The sequence below is a fragment of the Bombyx mandarina genome, chromosome 04 (genome assembly GCF_030267445.1).
Source record: "Bombyx mandarina strain Sakado chromosome 04, ASM3026744v2".
NCBI classification, from domain to species: Eukaryota; Metazoa; Arthropoda; class Insecta; order Lepidoptera; family Bombycidae; genus Bombyx; species Bombyx mandarina.
The window spans coordinates 13,363,716-13,385,029 of record NC_143211.1 but is presented as its reverse complement, the minus strand read 5'-3'; the positions used below and the strand labels follow the sequence as shown (position 1 = coordinate 13,385,029).

General features: G+C 41.0%; 1 protein-coding gene and 1 long non-coding RNA gene across 2 annotated transcripts; both read left to right on the top strand.

The window, feature by feature from the left end:
* Positions 1-4,708: 4,708 nt before the first annotated feature.
* LOC149503158 (uncharacterized) lies at positions 4,709-9,187 on the top strand. The gene is made up of 2 exons (XR_016323010.1): positions 4,709-6,837; positions 7,254-9,187. It is a non-coding gene; the product is annotated as an uncharacterized LOC149503158 (long non-coding RNA).
* A 5,083-nt stretch (positions 9,188-14,270) lies between these two features.
* On the top strand, positions 14,271-17,296 carry Axud1 (AXIN1 up-regulated 1). Its single transcript, XM_028171993.2, has 2 exons — positions 14,271-14,765; positions 14,969-17,296. The coding sequence occupies exon 2, from the start codon at positions 14,971-14,973 to the stop codon at positions 17,209-17,211; it is 2,241 nt and encodes a 746-aa protein (XP_028027794.2). The 5' UTR covers positions 14,271-14,765; positions 14,969-14,970; the 3' UTR covers positions 17,212-17,296.
* Positions 17,297-21,314: the final 4,018 nt, after the last annotated feature.

Sequence of the window (21,314 nt, the reverse complement as noted above, 5' to 3'; positions counted from 1 at the left end):
TTGGTAATAATGTTTCTACATGTGTGAGTTACGTACTCATTTAAAGTCTATACTCAAGCCTACACAACTACATTAGTATGAATTATTACTAAGATCTAGAGCAGATTTTGTCAACGAACTATTTTTAAAATCACTTTTGGGTACAAATACATAATTTGAAAATTAATACGTAGCAAATATCTGTTTTAATTTTCGTCAAAACGTCATTAATAGAACAAAATAGAAAGAAAATAAATAAATTAAATCTTAAGATTTGGGTTATTATAGTCGAATTTCAATCACTAATAAATGCCTTAAAATGTAGAAATCTGAATTCGAACATTTTTAAATTTTTTTTCGACTGATGTAACCGTCTAGTTGTATTCTACAAAAAAAGTATTAATACGAAACCACAAAATAGAATTATCAGCATTAATAACAACCTAAACTCACATGACCCATAACGATGTGAACTCTAATCAGGTCACATACATAGTTACGTGAAACAACGTAACGCAGAAAAACACTAAAACCTGAAATCATACTTTAATCTGGATATAAGTAAGTAAAAAATTTTGTAAACTAATTCTTACACTTTTCAATTCAAATTTTTTTTTTTCCTACCTATGCTGATAGCCTTGAGAGGCTATTTCAGCTTCGCCCTAACGTTTGTAGGTGAGCTCGCGGGGCTTTTTTTTTTTTTTATTGCCTTTGTATGCAGACGGGCCCACCTGATGGTGAGTGGTTACTGTCGCCCATGGACTTCAGCAATGCCAGGGGCAGAGCCAAGCCGCTGCCTACCGCTTAATACTCTCCATAAGCCTCGTTTGAAGAAGGACATGTCATAGCGCTCGGGAAACACCGTGGAGGGGAGCTCATTCCATAGCCGGATGGTACGTGGCAAAAAAGATCTCTGGAAACGCACTGTGGATGACCGCAATGGCTCCAGGTAGTATGGATGAACTCTACTCCGGTGGCGGGCGGTGCGATGGTAAAAACGAGATGATGGTATCATCTCGAACAATTCCTCAGAGCACTCCCCATGGAACATACGGTACAAAATACAGAGGGAACCGAAGTCCCTCCGCAGACCCAGAGGCTCCAAACGATCCGAGAGAATGGGATTATTGACAATCCGAACGGCCCTCCTCTGTATGGAGTCAAATGGAAGAAGCTGATATTTGGGAGCCCCGGCCCAGGGATGGGAACAGTACTCCATGCGAGGCCGGACTTGTGCTTTATAAAGCAAAAGTCTTTGTCCAGGCGTGAAGTACCGCTTCGCTCTGTTGAGGACTCCCAGCATTTTGGACGCCAACTTGGCTTTGCCTTCCAAATGACTCCGAAACTGGACATCGCTCGAAATGTCGACCCCAAGTATCCCGATACTCTCGGAAGGTTGCAGGGATACTCCTTGGAATTGCGGCGCCATGACAAAGGGGTCCTTCTTCGCAGTGAACGCGCAAACTTGTGTCTTTATCGGGTTGAATTGAACCAAGTTCAATTCACCCCATTCGGAGACTCGCCCCAGAGAGTTCTCCACTTCAGACACAAGTTTTGATCGACTCTGATGGCCGATATATCGCGCATCCCCCGTGCTATCATCTGCATAGCAATGCATGCCATCAATAGACAGCATGTCATTGATATACAGGATGAAAAGCGTGGGGGAGAGCACCGAACCCTGTGGAACGCCAGCGTTAATGGTCATGGTATCAGAACAGTCACCGTCGACAACGACCGTGATGCTCCGCCCATCCAAAAAGCTAGCGATCCACTTGCAGAGACCCTCGGGGATTCCGTAAGATGGTAACTTCGATAGAAGTGCCCTATGCCAGACCCTGTCGAAGGCCTTCGCGATATCAAGGCTCACAGCAAGAGCCTCGCCCTTGCTCTCCAAGGCTTCAGCCCACCTGTGAGTAAGGTATACAAGAAGATCGCCAGCTGAGCGACCGTGACGGAAACCGTACTGTCGGTCACTGATCAGCTGGCGATCTTCAAGATACTTCAGGAGTTGTGTATTTATAATTCGCTCCATCACCTTGGAAAGCAAGGAAGTTATCGCGATAGGCCTGTAGCTCGATGGGTCCGACCGGTCACCCTTCTTGGGGATAGGGTGGACGTGGGCGGTCTTCCATGAAGACGGAACCCTGTTAGTGCAATAAGAGAGGCGATACAAACGCGTTAGCGCAGGTGTCAGCTCAGGGGCGCATGTTTTCAAAACCACTGCGGAGATGCCGTCTGGCCCACTTGACTTATGGACGTCCAGGAGTCGGAGCTCCCGCCTGACTGCACACTGTGTGAAGCAGATATCCGGCAGGGAGCCACACACCGGGGGATGTTCGGTGGTGTGGCACCCCCGTCGTCCACAGTCGAGTTCGAGGCGAAGAGTTTGACCAGAAGGTCAGCCTTCTCTTTCGCGCTGTGGGCCAGATTGTCATCGGACTTGCGCAGTGGTGGGAGACTAGACCTGCAGAAGTTTCCTTCTGCAGCTTTGGCGAGCGACCAAAAAGCACGGCTCCCGGAGGGATAGCTCTTCAATCGCTCACCAACTCTAGCGACGTCCTCCGACTTCGCCTTGGCAATTACCTTCTTGTAGGACCTAGAAAGCGGCGTTATATTTCCGCCTTTCCCCTGAGATGTTAGGATCCCGACGTCTCCTGGCATTATCCCATGCCACGTATGCGGACCGCTTGAGGTGTGCAGCATCCCTGCTGGCATTGTTATACCAGGGTCTGCTGCGACCCCCAACGGGCACTTCAGAGGAGGGAATAAACAATTCCATCCCCTGGAGCACCACGTCTTTAAGACGGTCCGCACAGACGTCAGGATCAGCAGAGGAAAAGCAGAACCGCCCCCATGGGTAGGATGCGTAAAATTCACGCAATCCATCCCAATCTGCTGACATATACCGCCAAACTCTTCGATACCTGGTCGTCGTTCGACGATCAGGACGAGAGAGTGGTACGGCAGCACGAATAAGGCAGTGATCAGACGATCCAAGCGGAGCGTCGACCACCACACTGTATCCGGCCGGATCTGTGGTCAGCAGAAGGTCCAACAAAGAGGGCTCGTGCCCCTCGATATCTGGGACACGAGTGGGCTGTGTCACCAGCTGGGAGAAGCCGTAGGCCAAGGTGAAATCGTAGGCAGTCCGACCCGGGAGGTCAGTGGTTCTGGACCCCAACCACTCTTGGTGGTGAGCGTTAAAGTCTCCAAGAACCACCACCTCCGCAGATGGGTACTGCTCAAGCACGCGGTTAGTCCCCTCTTGCACATGCTCAAACAGAGCTGAACCTGCATCACTGCTGTGGGACCTGTACAGGCACGCGTAGATTCGGCTACGGCCCCCGTGATCTACGCGCAGCCACAAGAGGGACAGGTCCCGTTGTTCGAGGGGCTCAACCGGAGAGTTGCTAACACTGACCCTAGCAAGAGCAGTGCTTCGCAGAATCTACCACCGGATCGGAAACGCGACCCACTGAGAAGATCCGGCGAGAAACTCAGTGGGCGATTCAAATAGTAACGGTAGTATGAATTGAAATTGCTTTCGAAAAAAAAGACAGGTTCAAGAACAGCATGGAAATGTTAAATGATAATGATACAAACAAAATTAAATAACACTAAGCAGATAAGTAATATTCCTTCACCATTCTTTTAAAGCAGTTTAAAGTTGGAGCACTTCTCACTGCATCCGGCAGAACACTGGTGGTAGGTGGTGGTTATCACTGGTGGTAGGACCTCTTGTGAGTCCGCACGAGTAGGTACCACCACCCCGCCTATTTCTGCCGTGAAGCAGTAATGCATTTCGGTTTGAAGGGTGGGGTAGCCGTTGTAACTATACTGAGACCTTAGAACTTATATCTCAAGGCGGGTGGCACATTTACATTGTATATGTATATGGGCTCCAGTAACCACTTAACACCAGGTGGGCTGTGAGCTCGTCCACCCACCTAAGCAATAAAAAAAATAAAAAAAAGTACATTCCACAATCGAACCGCCTGGATGGTGAATGACTTATCAAAGAATGATGATGAATGAGTCGGAGTTTTCAGTTTCAGGCTATCTGATGATCTCAGGGAAAAATATGCATATCACCTAGGTATTCGAAATGTTTTTTGAGATATGGGGGTAAAAGAGAATACAATACCTATAGGTAGTAAGGAAACAATGTTGTATTAAGGGGTACGGGAACGAAAAACTTTGAGATGCACTGCTTTATATGGTTGAATAAATCTCAAAGCCTAGTGCATGTATTTAAGAAATTACGACTGGACAGCATAATGCTTTCGTTAAAGAAGACAAATTTGTTGAATAACAATATAGATTAAACCGAAAACTAATAAAAGGAATCGACAAAGCCATCGTGAATGTCGCTTCTCAACTTGTGATATCAGACCACAGTCTCGCCTTATGTTTTTAAGCTATTGTATAGCTTCTACCGCGGGCCTTGAGCGCGGCGACTGAATCAAGAAATTCCGTAACGAAAATAACCTGACACCCCCACTACGCCTACTATGTAGCTCGCGTTCAACACATTCACACGTTGCGTTGGTGTAGTGTTTGTGAATAAGCGCGCGGCGTGACGTCGCACTGCATGAGCATAATGAAAAGTCTGCCCATCTCTCCCCCACGCGGTCTAGCTTATGAGTGTGAAGGGGACAGTTAATGTTTTGCTTTTGTTAATGTTTATAAATATAGCGTGGTCTTATTTTTATTATTGTTTTAATACATTTGACGGCGTTAACGATATTTATGTTATATAGCACGTGCAATAGGAGTGACTCACACAAGCCAGGCGCGCCGGCCGTGTCGTTCCACTCGTAAGCAACAGCTGCAACAGAAGTGACTCATAAGCCAGCTGCGCCGGCTAGTATAAAAAGGCGGAACGTGCCTTGAAATGAATTCTACCCGATGATATGTAGGCGAAGTAAAATGTCCCTTAGAAATAAGGTGACACTCTACAAAACTTGCATACGCCCCGTCATGACCTATGCAAGTGTAGTGTTCGCTCACGCGGCCCGCATACACTTAAAATCCTTTCAAATCATTCAATCCCGTTTTTGCAGGATAGCCGTCGGAGCCCCGTGGTTCGTCAGGAATGTCGACCTCCATGACGACCTGGACTTAGAGTCCATCAGTAAGTATCTGCAGTCGGCGTCCATGCGCCACTTCGATAAAGCGGCACGACACGAGAACCCTCTCATCGTGGCCGCCGGTAACTACATTCCCGATCCTGCGGACAGAATGGAAAGCAGTCGACGTCGCCCAAAACACGTCATCTCGGATCCTCCCGATCCACTAACGGTGCTTTTAGGTACTTCAAGCACCGGTCACCGTTCTCGTCGAACCCGTCGCTTGCGACGAAGGGCTCGACGAGTAAATTAACTCTCAGACACAGCCCACTGAGTTTCTCGCCGGATCTTCTCAGTGGGTCGCGTTTCCGATCCGGTGGTAGATTCTGCGAAGCACGACTCTTGCTAGGGTTCGTGTTAGCAACATCGTCAGGTTTGAGCCCCGTGAGCTCACCTACTAAAGTTAGGGTTACGCTGACATAGCCGCTAGGGCTATCAGCTTAGATAGGAAAAAAAAAAAAAAAAAAATTAAATGAACATTCGTTGGACTGCGCTTGCCAGGTGCACTTACTATATCCTTGTTACGTTGTGTGATTCAGTGACTGTTGTACGTACTGGTTAAAGTTGGACAAGTGTTAAAGTGAATTGTTAAGATAACATATTGTTGATTAAATCAGGAACCAAAAAGTGACATCGTTTTACTTGGTGTTCAACAAGATAATGTCTACCCTCAAGCTTACATCAGAAGTGGGATCAGGACTCTACTCTCACTGGCGTGACGTGTTTGAACATGTTCGAAGTACAGCAAAAAAAACATGATGCAGATCAGAATACTAGTAGTGGTACGCCACAAGAGCGTGAATGCAGCATACGTAAGTCGTGTAATAACGTCTCTGTTACCTCGATGGAAGATCTGAGCCACGAAGAAATCGTCACATCTTACGTTCTGGCTCATGTTGCCCAGTTTGACTGTCGACGTCATCACATGGCGTTTACTAACGGAAATACAACACGTAACAAGCTATTGCAAGAAATTAAGGCAAGTGCAAATCTCAAGTGAAACTTCGATCGCAATAATGGATCTGTCATGACGAGTGGGTAGTTCCGACACGAATCGTTTTTAAGCCAATGACTACTGCTAGAGTTACATGGCACTAGTACAGTAAACCAGGACATGAGACTGTGAATTGTCGCTGAAATTTTAGAATCTACTCGATTCAATACCAATAACACTACACGTTCGATGACTTCGGGCTCCAGCAAGCAAGCAAACAAGAAAGCAAGCAAGTTTCCGTGGGGAAGAAAAATTGACACATCTGAAGTCGTCGTGACCTGTAAGATAAGACGTCCGGTGCGTTCGTGTCTGGCGATGCGGCGGTGTTCGGGTTCCGCTGGCGGATGCAGGTTTTTCCGGTGAAGTGCGTGCTTGTGCGTGCTTGACAAGTGTTCGCGGTTGGCTTCCTCAGTGTGGGAGTAACATCGTGTAAGAGAGGTGGAACCCGTAAAATTGTAGTTTGCGTGGTGGCTGGTAAGGTTTGTTGCGGTAAGAAGTTTGCATGGTGGTAAAATGTCTTGTGAGTCTGCACAGGTAGCCGAAGGTGAGACTTCCGCGGTCGCGGCCCACCCAGTCCGCGAGAACCGGGCAGATCGCCTCGACGGTACGGAGGCCGGCTGACGGGTCCGCCAAACGACGAGACCACGCCTCCAGCACGGACTGCCGATATTGGAGCCCCCGCGCTCCGGCTGCACTTGCGCTAGGGCGCGCCGCCTCGTAGGAGACTGTGAGGTATCATTGAATAACTGCGATCGCGCGCTGCCGGCGTCGCAGCGCGGCGACGTTCTCGTGGGTAAGGACGTGGCACCAGACGGGTGCTCCGTATAGTGCCATCGACCGCACGGCTACCATCACCCTGCCTATTTCTGCCGTGAAGCAGTGCTGTATTTCGGTTTGAAGGGTGGGGCAGCGGTTGTAACTATACTGAGACCTTAGAACTTCTATCTCAAGGTGTGTGGTGCGTTTACGCTGTGGATGTCTATGGGTTCCAGTAACCACTTAACACAAGGTGGGCTGTGAGCTCGTCCACACATTAATACGAAGAGCATAATCAAACGAAATTAGATACGAAGTTTAAAGGGCCGTTTAAAGTAGTTGAAGTATTGGATGGTGTCGATTTAATTTTGACTCTCACACATTCGCTTAAGGCTCGAGCTACTACTTGCCTCACAAAAATACAGCCTGCAAAACCTGAACAACCTCCTCATCCGTGGGCGCCCGGCTCTCACCTGCAAGTCGGCTGTTACGTGTGCGGTGATGCGAGCCATGTAGCTTCTGGGTGTTCCATGCGCTACAAGAAGAAAAACGACACTGCTCCAGGTGCTGTGGCAGGTCCAACCAGAGACGTCAACGTGTGTTCCAGAGCTTCAGTGTGTTACAGATAAGTGGTTTTGGCTTCCCCTTTATGTTCCATTCAGGGTCAGAATGTAGTCTTATAAAACAAAGTCATAGTAATTTATTCAATGGTAAGCGGTTTCATGAACAAGTCACTCTTTGATCTGAAAGTAACTTAGACCAATCATGATGGCAAGAGTACTTAGGGGATATTCAACTCGCCCTTAATAGTGCACGTTGTCGAGTAACAGGGTTTACTCCAATAGAATAGACGTTTGCCGTTCAGGGTAGTTCACTTGAAATATCTAAAGTTTCAACAGAGTGATAATCCCTCTAGATTAGATCTTGATTTAGCACGGTCGAAGACCGGCGAAAACATAAAAAAAGGGCACAAACAGAAGCTTGGTTTAGTCGAGGCAAAGCTAAAGTCAAACTCTTTTCCGCTGGGGATTTTGTTTTCGTAAGTTGACCGAAAATGTAAAGGTCCCTTCAACATTACTGCAGTTTTGGAAAACGATAGGTATAAATTGAGACATGTAAATAGTTCTAATAGAGTGTACAAATTTCCCCATGAAAACTTACGTGAAATACCTCGAGGCCCGTCAGGCCTACTAGAAATTTCTGAAAATTATAGTGACGATGACGTGACGGCGTACACAGATGGGTTAATTAATCTTGTTCATGAAACTGATCTTAATGATGACGACTCTATCACTGACAATAGAAGCGACATTTTTGTCCGCAAATAGCGATACAGCAAACATAGTCTGTGGGTAGTGATACAATGTCTGTAAGCTCAGGCACCTCAGGTGCAGGTGTTGGAAATGTAGAAAACGATGGTCGGTCTCGCACTATTTCTGAAGAAATTCCGTATAAATGTTCTGGTTTAAGAAATGTTTTAACAAACGCTACCGTACACGCAGATTAAAAAAAAAAAAAAGAAAAAAAAAGAGAATTGTATGTGGCTAGAGAGATGTTAATCCGGACTAGCAAAAAAAAAAGAGGAAAAAAAAAAGAAAGTGTGAAGTCATTGAAGGGTCTGTCCGGTCCAATGGCTTGGCTATAGGGATTTTCATCCAGATTAGCCACAACAATTAGCTACAGGGATTGCGATTCGGTCTAGCATTATCCGGTCCAGTTCGAAAAACTGAAGGGATAACAATTCCGGTCTAAGTTAAAAGGGACATACTTACATACCTGAAGAGTTTTAAATGAACTGGCCCAGGTATGTAAGCAGTCTGAAGGTTATTTATAGCCAGTATAGGATTTTCTGAAGAATTATGCGAACCGAACCGTACTAGATTGTTAATATCATAGACCACGTTTTAAGTTGCATCCGTTAATGTCAGGATGAACGAACACGTTTGTTGTTCACAGACATACCATAAGAATGCGCGCACGAGGACGAGCGCACGTCAGTATGGCCGTGACGGCGTTAACGATATTTATGTTATATAGCACGTGCAATAGGAGTGACTCACACAAGCCAGGCGCGCCGGCCGTGTCGTTCCACTCGTAAACAACAGCTGCAACAGAAGTGACTCATAAGCCAGCTGCGCCGGCTAGTATAAAAAGGCGGAACGTGCCTTGAAATGAACATTCGTTGGACTGCGCTTGCCAGGTGCACTTACTATATCCTTGTTACGTTGTGTGATTCAGTGACTGTTGTACGTACTGGTTAAAGTTGGACAAGTGTTAAAGTGAATTGTTAAGATAACATATTGTTGATTAAATCAGGAACCAAAAAGTGACATCGTTTTACTTGGTGTTCAACAAGATAATGTCTACCCTCAAGCTTACACATTATTATTGTCTAATTGTAACTGCATAAGTTGATAAAGAATGCTTTGCAATAGCTTTACCGCGACAGTCCCCGAGTGCCAAACATCACAATTAATAGTAATCATAAATGCCGGTGCATTCCGTACGATTTTAAAAATATTTCAATATGCGTCTTTTTCAAACCTATTCATTCAGTGGTAGCCTATGGGGGCTATTTCGGCTACGCGCGGACGGGGTTACGCAACGGTATTGCGGCGGTAGCAAGAGCTTAATAACATTGGATACCCAGTATAATATACAATTTCTATGAAATAAAATATTTTACTGTATTTAAAAGTACTCAATTCCGGGTTTCTACAACTCGGCGGCAATGCGTCAATCTGCGAAGAGATCAAAAGGAAACAAAATAACTAATATTGAACTGATAAGAGTCCGAGCAAAAGACTTTGGTATACCGATATCGTCGGCACTATTAGAGAGCTGATCGAATTCTTGGAGGAGTGGGGGTGGCAAGAAGGAGGTTTCCACCAAGACGCAGAATTTTTGCTGTCGAGTTATAGAAACCAGCCTTTTACCATTTTCGGTGAAACACTATAATTATCTAAGTAAAGGTATTGATTTCTACTGCTGTAAAAGCAAACAGTACTATCAAGGAAAAGAGAAGCGCGTAAAAAAATACCTAAGCACGATATGTCTCAATGAATATCTCTCTTTGTGCTAAATAGACGCGATACATATAAAGCACGTCAAGGCAACGTTGTGAAGTAAAATTCACAGGGAAGCAATTGTAACCCTACAGTGATGAATACAAGCGAGCTAGAAGCAGCTAGCTGTGTGGTACGAAATTTAATCTACCCCCTGTCTGCCACCCACGTCTCCCCGCAGCGTTACCCTCTATACTACACCTAATAACTTATCCCAGACTCCATAATTTATCGAAGTTATCGCGTTTCTGATAGCTTCCATTATATAATGACCGAACACAACTATGTACGTTGTTTGATTTGATTGAGGTTACTATGTGACTGTCAAACACGACTTCTAAAGTATATAGGCACGGCATTGCGCGGCGGTCGAACCACCCGATACGTAAGTACGTACTAGGTACGGCAGCATGTCCTAGTACTAGCTACATAAGGACCGGGTGGAGGCGCGCCTCGAAGTACACCGTTAGAAACCAGATAAAAACACGTTACATGCATACAGACTTCGGGAACAAAAACACTCGGCTCGACCCATTGTTATCTAACCGGTTCGCGCCGGCAGTTCGGAATATAATAAAATATATAGTTTTAACAACGAGCCTTTAAAATGTGTATATAATTTTATATTGAGAAAATTGCCGAACTAAGTATACGACGATATCAAGTCTGTTGACAAAAATACGGAATTCTACTGTTCGTGGTAGGAAAACTACTACCTACCTAGTTGTGGAGTGAAATAATTTTGATTTTTGTTCTGTCTCATAAACTATTTAACCGCAAATAGTAATAAATCTATTCAGAAATATACCATTACTAGTGTATTATAGTGTGTACATAAAAAAAATATGCCAATGTTCAAGACTATCGTTACCAATACCGATAGGAAAGAAGAGACAAAATATTCCCTCTCAATCTTAAACAATGACTTTACTATTTTGTATCTGGGAGCTGTAGCTAATTTATTTACGTAAATTGATATATACATTATTAGATTACAAACAGTACATTTGATTCTTTACTCTTCTTAAGCCTCCTCCTCCTCCTTGCGTCGGTTTCCTCATTACTGAGGGTCGTGGTCATGGCCTTGAAACAGTTTGTTTTTCCTATCTGTTCCTATCTGCAGCTGAGTGCAGAGCATCGTGCACTGTGGTATCCAGGGCTGCACGAATCTGGTCCGTCCAACGGGTCGGGTTCCTGCCTCTTGGTCGCTTGCCCTCGACCTTTCCAGTGACCACCAATTTCTCCAAGTTGTCACTGTCTTTCCTTGCGATGTGGCCAAAGTATTCAAGTATCCTTCGCATGCAAATGGTGGAGAGTCTAGTCCGGATCTTCAACTGAGCTTAAGCAAAAGGCATTATTAGACGTCAATCGACTACCATCTATGTTAATAAGCTTTAATGAGCTGCTATTGAAAATTATTTTTAACCCTCATGAGAACTTGAGAAATCTTTTTACAATTCCTGCTGCAATATAGTTGTGGATCGATATTCACAACTTTAGAATCCATACCCTTAGAATCAATATTCTAAAAGTAAAAACTGTTTTAACACACTATTTGGTTAAGACCTTCAACCTCAAACTTAAGAGCAGCGAAATTCAATTTCACGTACCAACTAACATCAAGTGGGCAGTGATTTTGTAATGCAGAAATGGTAACAAAGAAATCAATGTTAGTTCTATAATTCACATATGATATAAGATATCATATCACGATATCAATAATAGGTGAGTTTATTTTTAAAACTTTCTTTGACTTAGTTTTGATGTTCTAGCTTTATCTAAAATGTTTTGGACGAAAGCAAACTTATTTGAGGACAATGTGTTCTTGAATGAATGAAACACATTGCCATAGTTCAACGACACTATTATTTAAAACGAACTAGTGCGCCGTCAACAATCTCTTTAACATTTAGTCATGAAATAAGAAAAACTAATAATATCTACATTTTTTCTTTATCCTACGAAATTACAGGGGAGAGTGAGAACGCGCTATGGTAGCGTCGCTTTCGCTCTTTACGAAAACCTCCTGAAAATATCTATTGATTATCGTATACATGCCTCTTGGTTCGTATAGCCGACACCTCGCCCTGCCATGTCGGCAGCCGTAAAGTGCCAATTTATTTGAAGAACGCTTGTTGTACAACTCTAATGTAGTGACGATCTCGGACGTCACAACCACCTACGTGTATTGTTCGGAATATTTGCAGCTTAGTACTAGTAGATGCTACACTAAAATAGATTTAGCTGATTACCTTACGCACATCGATCGGGAAGGTATTTGTGTAAACAAAAACGTAAGGTAATGACGCTTACAAAACTTCGGGCTATTTCCAAAAATTTAATACTTTTCTGTTCACGGAAAAAAATTACTACTGCTACCTGTTTTAAAATTTATTTTTAAGGGGACATAAATCACATGTGTACAGACATGTTTGTATGATACGAATTTGAATCAATGTAACTGAAGAAACTCCAGTATGTAGGTATGCATGGTATACATTTTAGTACCTATACTGTTATATCGGTCGAGACCTGTCGAGTTGGCCCAAGAGCAAAAGGTTGTGAACCTGGGTTGCTGTCTTAATTAGAAACATCGAATGCAGTTTTTACATAACATTTATAAAAATGTGAGTAAAGCTTTTTCATTTGAAATATACCAGTGTTGCTCGTGGCTGACTTATATACTATGACGGAGAGGCTGGTTCTATGGTGTTTTTAAAATGATGACACCAGCGTTGCTGACACCATTCTCTTCATCATTCTCCTTGTCTTCTATAACAACAGTGACTAAGACTCACTTTTTCATGAATTCCATTTATTACATTTCAAGTGTACAGCGATAACAACAGAGAGCTCCACTCCGATCGGCTGCTCGAGTCGGAATGTGCATTTTTTTTTCCTGCCTAAGCTGATAGCCTTGATAGGTTATGTCAGCATAACCTAACAATTAGGTGAACTCACGGGGCTCAGACCTGACGACATTGCTAACACTAACCACACCAAGAGCAGTGCTTCGCAGAATTTACCACTAGATTGGAAACGCGACCCACTGAGAAGATCCGACGAGAAACTCAATGGGCTGTGTCTGTGGGTTAATTGACTCGCCGAGCCCTTCGTCGCAAGCGACGGGTTCGACAAGAACGATGACTGGTACTTGAGGTACCTAAAAGCACCTGTTTTGTGCGACAATAGTCACTCATATTTATAGTAGAAAGTGGTGGTAGCTTAGTCATGAATTCTCTTGAACACAATCTTAAACAGTTGTTGACATACGCAACATTAAGGAAACAGTTAACTTTAACTATTTTTAGTTAACTAAATAGTGACGTTGCGCCTTCATACTCGTATAGGTTTGAAAAATGAATTGTAAAATATTAGATTAATTAAAAGAGTCTTAATCTCGGCTGGCGTTAAGTAATTACCAGACGCGTATAAATCACAACGTCCATAATTACTTGGAATTACATCTCTTCGTCATACATGAAAGCATAAATGCTTCGCGGAAGAAATAAATAGATGTCCGCAGAGTGACACGGACACTTTATGTGACAATTTTAGTTGTAGGTCCGCTGGTGTTAAGTATTCGAAGGTGTTCACAGATTTGACAACAGGAATACCATAGAAGTTTCGGCTTTATTTTGCAATAACTGATAAAGTATACTTTATATTTCTATGATGGTCGTAGCGGATCTATAATTAAAAATCACAAACTTTCATATTCAATTAGAACCGTAGTGAAGTGAGCTCTTGTTTTGAGAATATGTATTCAGATTAGAAGCTCTAAGGCTGACGCGTCTCTAAATTATCATTTCATATTATTAATTCAATTTAATGCTAATGTAAATTAACGTAAAATTTTATAAATAAAAAATTAAAAGGCATGTAAATTATTAAAACGATTTAATATGAAACAAAACTTATATGTTATGTAGCTTGGTTTATTAATTTTAATTTAGGACAAAAAATTCTGAAACTAATAAATGCGACTTAATAGGTTTTCTTATTCGTCTCATATAATTAGATCATACAGAGAACGGTGCTTTAGGTAGTAAAACAAGAACGCCCACAAAAAAATACAAGCTAGAAAGAAAAAAGGAAAAGTACGGGACTTTGAATACAAAGAATGGTATCACTGCCTATACAATAAACGATACGCGCCTGCGCGAGCTCCGCGGGCAATCGCGGTGCGGAGGGTCGCAAGGCCGGGGAACGGTGTACGGGGAGGGGCAACGTCACGTCGAACAACGCATGCCATAACGCTGCCAAGTTAAGAAGGTCTCTATGCGCGCATCGTTCAAGCTCAAAATATGGTTTTACTATATCGTCGGTTAAAAACTTGCCTGCGTCGCTCGAGTCGTCCAACGCGATTACGCGAGGTGAGAACTGAGTGATCGTTGCATTGTAGTAAAAGTGGCCTCTACGAGAGTATTTTATCTTCGTTCTGTTTAACTATTTTATTATTTATTACAATTATTTAGAAAAAGTGATTTAGTGACTTTACGTTTATTATTATCTAAAGTAAACTTATATCAAGAACGATGCTGTCAAATAAGTTAAAAAACAAATAGGGTTAAAACACAACGACTGGGTAAAAGAAGTGATTAACAATGAACCTTAATGCTGTTGTTTGTTGAAGTGTATTTTGCGTGGCATTTTCGTTCACAGTGACCAAATTGAAATAAATTATGTCCAGTTTCTTTATTATTAAAGTGCTGATGAATTCAACGGAAAGGTGATAGTAAGCGTGTTGATCTGTGATTACGATGGATTGGAAAATTCGACCGCAGACCTACGAATATCAGCAGTGAAGTCAGTCGAGGCCACAGCCTTTTGAAATAGGTACCGGTTTTGAATTATTATTTTGTTTGATTATAATGTAACTCTGTCCGATCAAACGCAAGTGCCGTGCATGGTATCATTCACAACGACACACCGCTTATTTTTTCTTACAAACTTAAAGAACTTCCACTCATAGAGAATAATCCGAAAGAAGACATTGCTAACTATAGATTTTTTTTATAACAATCATTTTTGTATTCCAGAAATGGACATCAAGATTTCCGAGCCCGTTCTAGAGGATATAGGATCTGCTAGTCAAGATGAATCGAAACTATTTGAAAAAAACTTTAGACAAACGAGTTCAAAAACAGAAACATTTCCGGTGCTTAGAGACGAAAAAAGCTGTGACAGTGATACTCATAGTGAGGACCTTAGTTCTAACGATGAACAAAATAATGCAAACGGTAACTCTCATTTTTATGAGAGCAGTGACAGTAAAATAGACTATGCGGTAAAAATAGATGACAATGATACGTTAAGTGACATTGATGATATAAAAACGGATAGTGCATCTGCAGATAGTGAAGATTCAGCACTTGGCAGTCTACCTCCAGACACCGCTCCCAATGAAAGAGAAGAAGAGATTCAAGATAGATCAGAAGGTAGTGACTCAGGGTTTGGATCCGAAGCAATCGTAGATGCTAATCTACCTTGCTTTGATCTTTCACTTCCTTGCTCAAAAGAAGATAACAACGCAGATAACAAAAAAGAAACTGGCTCTATCGATAATAATGACGAAGAATTAAATAATACTACTGCCAAATTATCTCAGCCATGTTCACCTCTCAGAAGCAGCCTCAAAAGAAAACACAACAATGAGAATTCTGATGAACCTCAAACTAAAAAAAGAAAAGAAGGCATTAGATTCGACAATGTTACAGTATTTTATTTTCCGAGAGCTCAAGGATTTTCTTGTGTGCCATCACAGGGTGGTTCCACGTTAGGAATGGAATGGGAACATTCTCATATCCAAAAGTTTACATTGGCGGAACACGCTTTAGAACAAAGAAGACTGCATAGACAGATTTTGCAACAGTTGAAAAGTGAGCGAAATTCCTTGAAGGGTGACTTGCTTTCTTCAAGTGAAGACAGTGACACAGAAGAGGAAGCAAGTGATATATCTGAGTCAGAATTAGATTTAGATAATTACTATTTCCTACAACCTGTTCCAACAAGACAAAGACGAGCCCTTTTACGTGCAGCAGGTGTCAGGAAAATAGAGGGTTACGAAAAGGACGAATGTAGAGACATCAGGACGTCAAGAGAATTTTGTGGTTGTGCTTGTAAAGGATCATGTAATCCTGAGAATTGTTCCTGTAGCTTAGCCGGCATAAAGTGTCAAGTAGACAGGTTGAATTTTCCTTGTGGATGTACTAGAGACGGTTGTGGCAATACTACAGGACGTATCGAATTTAATCCAGTAAGAGTGAGGACACACTTCATTCAGACTCTCATGAGAATAGGTCTGGAAAAGAAAAATGAAGAGAATAAAGAAGCCGCCAAAAAGCAATGGCAACATACAACAGATATACATAATGCAAGCACAAACGGGTGCTTAACAAATCATCTTTACGAAAGGGAACGTTGTCTAAGACAAGAAGATGGCTTACTACGTGATGTTAATCTGACACCAAGAATAGAAGTCGAGTCGTGTGTGAATTCTGGGAACTACAATAATGTTCACTGCAATAACACACAAAGAAATATGCAAGATGGTTTATCTTTTAATTACAGCAATCATAACTGCAATCCTGGAAGCATTCATGAAAATGGCATAATTAGCTATGAAAGTAGTAATCCTCATCATCAGCATCATCACGCGGATGCATACACGTCGAACATAATACAAGGAAAGGGCCCACCTTACTCCGCTACGAATCCTATGGGATTCGATACGACTTCAAACATACACAGGTTTCCTTGTGATATGAATTACGCATATGATCAACACACAGCCGAAACACACCACTTCAAAGGATTACAAAGTTTTTCAGCTTCTAGTTTTGAGGAGTTCGCGCATAATTCACAAATGACGATGTTCAGCCATTACGGGCACATGTATGTACCGGATTATTTGCACAAACAAAACCACAACATGCACGATTATAATCAAGCCGCATATCACGGAATGGGCCAGAATAACTACGAAATGTACAAAACTGGTACGGAAAATGTAAGCGCCGAAAGTAAAACCGATTCTCATTATACTACTTTAACAACAATGCCATATCAATCTAATAATAAGTTGCAAACTGTAGATAACGATCAGAACTGGTTCAGCCAGAATACGTTACTTAACCTGGATCAATCTGACCAAACCACTCAGGATGCTTCAGACACCAGATCTCAGGCTCCGGAGCCCCCCGCTGAAAGCAATACTACCGAGACTGCCGATAATTTTGGAGAACTTATAAAAAAAACAATGGTAGAATCTGTTACTGTGTAGATAAAATACTTGTTGTCTTATTCGTCTTACTGATTTATCGTGTTATTGAAATTTTGACTATATTAATAATTGATAACTATACCTAGTATTTTTTTTTATTTTTGTTTATAAACACCAAACCTTATTGTATTTTTTCCACAATCTACTTATGTCCAAATAGCACGTCAAAAAAGGCAAAATGTGTTGACTTCAATTTCGTTATTACGATATTTAAAACATATCATTGGAGATTTTATAAGTTTTAACAAAAATAATTATCCTGCCAATGTTTAACTGAACAACAAATGTAGCAGAAATTTTTTAATGGTATAGAATATAGATGAACAAGCGTACTCACGCCCACACCATCTAGTGTATATCGGAATCCATACACATAAAGACATCAATGCCTTTAAATCAACTCTAATTTTGATTAAGTTCACTTTCCACAATACACAAATTCTAACTAGGATATTAGTCTCCGTTCTGAAGGCCAGACATTTACATGCAAGACAAGAGTAAGTACAGTAAGGCGCCGAATACTACATAATATTATTATATATATACATACTATATAATATAGTAATGAAACGGCACCGACTGAAAACTGGGCGATGTGCTGCAATATGAAAACAAAAGCAAAAGGGGTGATAGCAAATTGTTCCAGAGTTGTTTTTAGAGTTCTGTGAACTCCACCCGCTTTGAGACATTTGAAAAGTTTTAATAATAGGAAATTGATTTCTTAGTCCACCTTCAGGGTCGTGGATAAAGATAAAGAGTAAGTTGAAGATAGTGTTTTCGAGGTCAATCTTGTTTTCCCTCTTGTTGTTTGTCTTTATTTATTCCATGCAACACTTATTTTGAAGTATTTATAGGTCTGTAATCGGGGAGATTCACTGCATTTATTTATATCCGAGCAGATTCATTAGGCACCTCTGAATATAAATTTCCGGGACTAGTTGTATTAAAAATAATTTATGTAGGTATGTAATAATGTATAAATTTGGGAGACAGATTTTCTTTCCACTGGATTCAAAGAAGCATAAATTAGTTTTTTCCTGAGAATTTTGGGGAGTGAACATGTCTTAGTTTTGATTCGTGGGCGATTTTTTAATTAGTTTTTTTTTTGGGTGTATACACTGTACGTGTACAAATCGTGATATTATCACCCACAATGAAATTCAGTTGACACGTGTGTTCAACTGTTTCATGTCACACTGGGGCCCAAAAAGCCTTTGCTTTAGTTAAATTGTCAAAGTAGGAACTTTAAAATCACAAAGTACTAATTTTTTTCTATTAAAATTTGGGCCTAGGCAGAATATGATATTGTATTTTCTACGGATTTCGCGAGTCGCAGACTACTTTTACGATTTTATCTCAGCTTTTTACGCGAACGGCAAACCGTGACATGTCAATAATAATAATATAATGACATAATAAAATAAAACCATAAAAATAGCTTTAGACGTAAATACGGTTCCATTTTCGACTTTGTTAACGATTCTCTTACACCCTATTCAAAACCCTTAAATGTATTATCTTTTGCATTCAAATAGTGAAAACAAAAATTACTGATTAAAAGGAATAATACTGATTGACAGATAGACAAGTTCAGGGTTAGCTTAGTGTAAAGTTACTAACCGCTCCTCAAAATGCACAAGGAATTCTGTTGCTGAGCTTTAGACCTAAGGTGGAATTTTCATATAGTAACAGCTTACCATTTAGCTTAAATGGAACTTACGAATGTTTCCAAAAAAAACTAATTACGTTTATAACACGTAATTACAAACTACCTCTTGTCTTAAGGTATCTACCAAGTGACCTGGTGCTCAAGCTGATAAGGTAAACACTTTAAATCATGTAAACTTTGAGGGCGTCAACCAACGACGTTGAATTTTGGATATCAATGAACATTCTTATTGAAAGTAAAATTAAACACCGATTCCAAGAAGAGTCTCAGTCCTGAGTGAAACCGTCGAAGCAAACTCAACCGGCATTTCCTTTTTATATTTATGTATATACCTATTGTGAGAAATACCAATACTTCGATAAACAATACAAACAACAAATGCACAACCGTCGCCAGAAGCTGTAATGGTAGTACTCTTCAAACAATTCTATTGGTGTAGCTATTTCGCACACTTGAAACTTAAGAGAATGGAAGACTAAAATTATTCCAATCCGTGCCGCAATCTCGGCAAACAGTAAAAGCCACCCAGTGACTACAAAAATATAAATTTGCATACTTATTTTTGAACACAATGCTTTGCGACTCAAGTATTGTAACCGAAGAAAATACTGCTAATACTTGGGCTGGCTTTTATTTATATTTTATTTTACTTTTCGAATAAAATAAAATGAGTTTGAATAAAACTCATAGTCAATTAATTTGATTAGATTCAGAATTTGTAGGTACTCTCAACAAAATTAAATAAGTATAAAAGTTTTTAAATAATAAGCAGCTATAGGTAAACTGTTCTATAATTTGTGATACTTCTTATGCAGCTCTCCGTTTTGCTAATGACTGAAATCGATAGGTAGAGTCAACAAACTGCATTACGATTTTCTGCAATATGGGAGGGAACGATACAGAAGGGGTACTTTTTCTAATATGGCACAATCACTTATAAAAAAAATGTTCTTGAAAAAATAATACTTTAATACCCGTGTCGACGTGGAAAATAGGTAGGTTTAACAAGCCCCACACGCAGTCGTCGCCCGCCCGCCCCCCGGGGACTACAACAATAGCGCGTCTGAGCCATGTCGTACATGAAATGCGTATTTCTTTTTATTTTCATTTTCACTTGGGTGCTCATACATTTGTAATGCTGAAGGCAATTAATTTGGCATTTATGAATACATATTTACGGTTTTCATTTATAGATTTCGTGTCAAAGATATGACGATGAGTATACCTTTTGATAACTATTCCATTTAGCTTAACATCGAAAATAATTACATGTATAAAAGGATCTGCTGATATATCGAGCTTTCGTTGACGTAATTAACAAACGAAAAAAACAATTAAGTATTTTTTTTACTGATATGTATTTTGAGCCCGCACCATTAATTTCTTCCTGTTTGAAGGATTGAACAGCTGGTACCTATATTAATTAAAACTACTTTTAATCTCGTTTTTTATAGTCCAGATATTATTTCAGACGTTTCGAAAACTTTAGTTTTCGTGGCCACAGACGACTTCGACTCAGAGTCGTGGAATAAAAACGCGGGATTAAACCGTAAAAGTCGTTTTCGTATTACTCTCGAAAACTGAAGAAAATACAATAGAGACTATGTTATAAAATTGAGAGAGCTCACTGAGTTTGTCGCCGGATCTTCTCAGATCCGATGGTAGAGTCTGCGAAGCACTGCTCTTGCTAAGGCTAGTGTTATCGAATTCTTTCAGATTGAGCCCGTGAGCTCACCTACCCTTCCAGGCATAGATGGAATAGCCCCTTAGGCTACCAGCGAATATTTAGGGGAAAAAATATAATTGAAACGTATAGCTTATTCTTCAATGTCCTCATGCTTCAATGGAGGGTAGCGACATTTACCTATTATCTTCTTGCTTCGGTAACAACTTAATAAAAAATGCAATATAGGTCTTACCACCTGCACAGCAATAAAAAATAGCAACAGTACGACGAGCCAAATCAACAAGGAACTGTACCTTTCTTACTCTAAACTGCGAACTATCTCACATTAAGATGAGCCTGTAGAAGCCCCGTCATGAATACTGCAACAACGTTGTGAGTTAAGTCAAATGCTTGGTACAACTGTTGTCTTACCTTACAAATCAGAAAATATTATAAATAAATAAAATAATATTTACTATTTAGAGCAAGTCTTCACAAGCGCTTTGAAGTCGTCATAATATTACCACCGACTCGAAATAGATGTATACCAATGGGAGGATCAAGCAAAAAAACACTCGGCTTGCTTTTTACAGATATATTAATTTGTACATCGAATAGAAAATAGAAAAGTCGATAGAATAAAGGCGAGTTGACCTGGAAGAAATAAGTCTGCAAAACCAATTAACTGACAGACATGTTAATGTCTATTAATAATTACTAATAGACTAACTATTACTAAGATACTATTAATAGGTGGTGATGGTAGAC

Bases quoted from the DNA above. Each gene is read 5' to 3' on its own strand.
- Axud1 (XM_028171993.2), top strand. From the start codon at position 14,971: ATGGACATCAAGATTTCCGAGCCCGTTCTAGAGGATATAGGATCTGCT.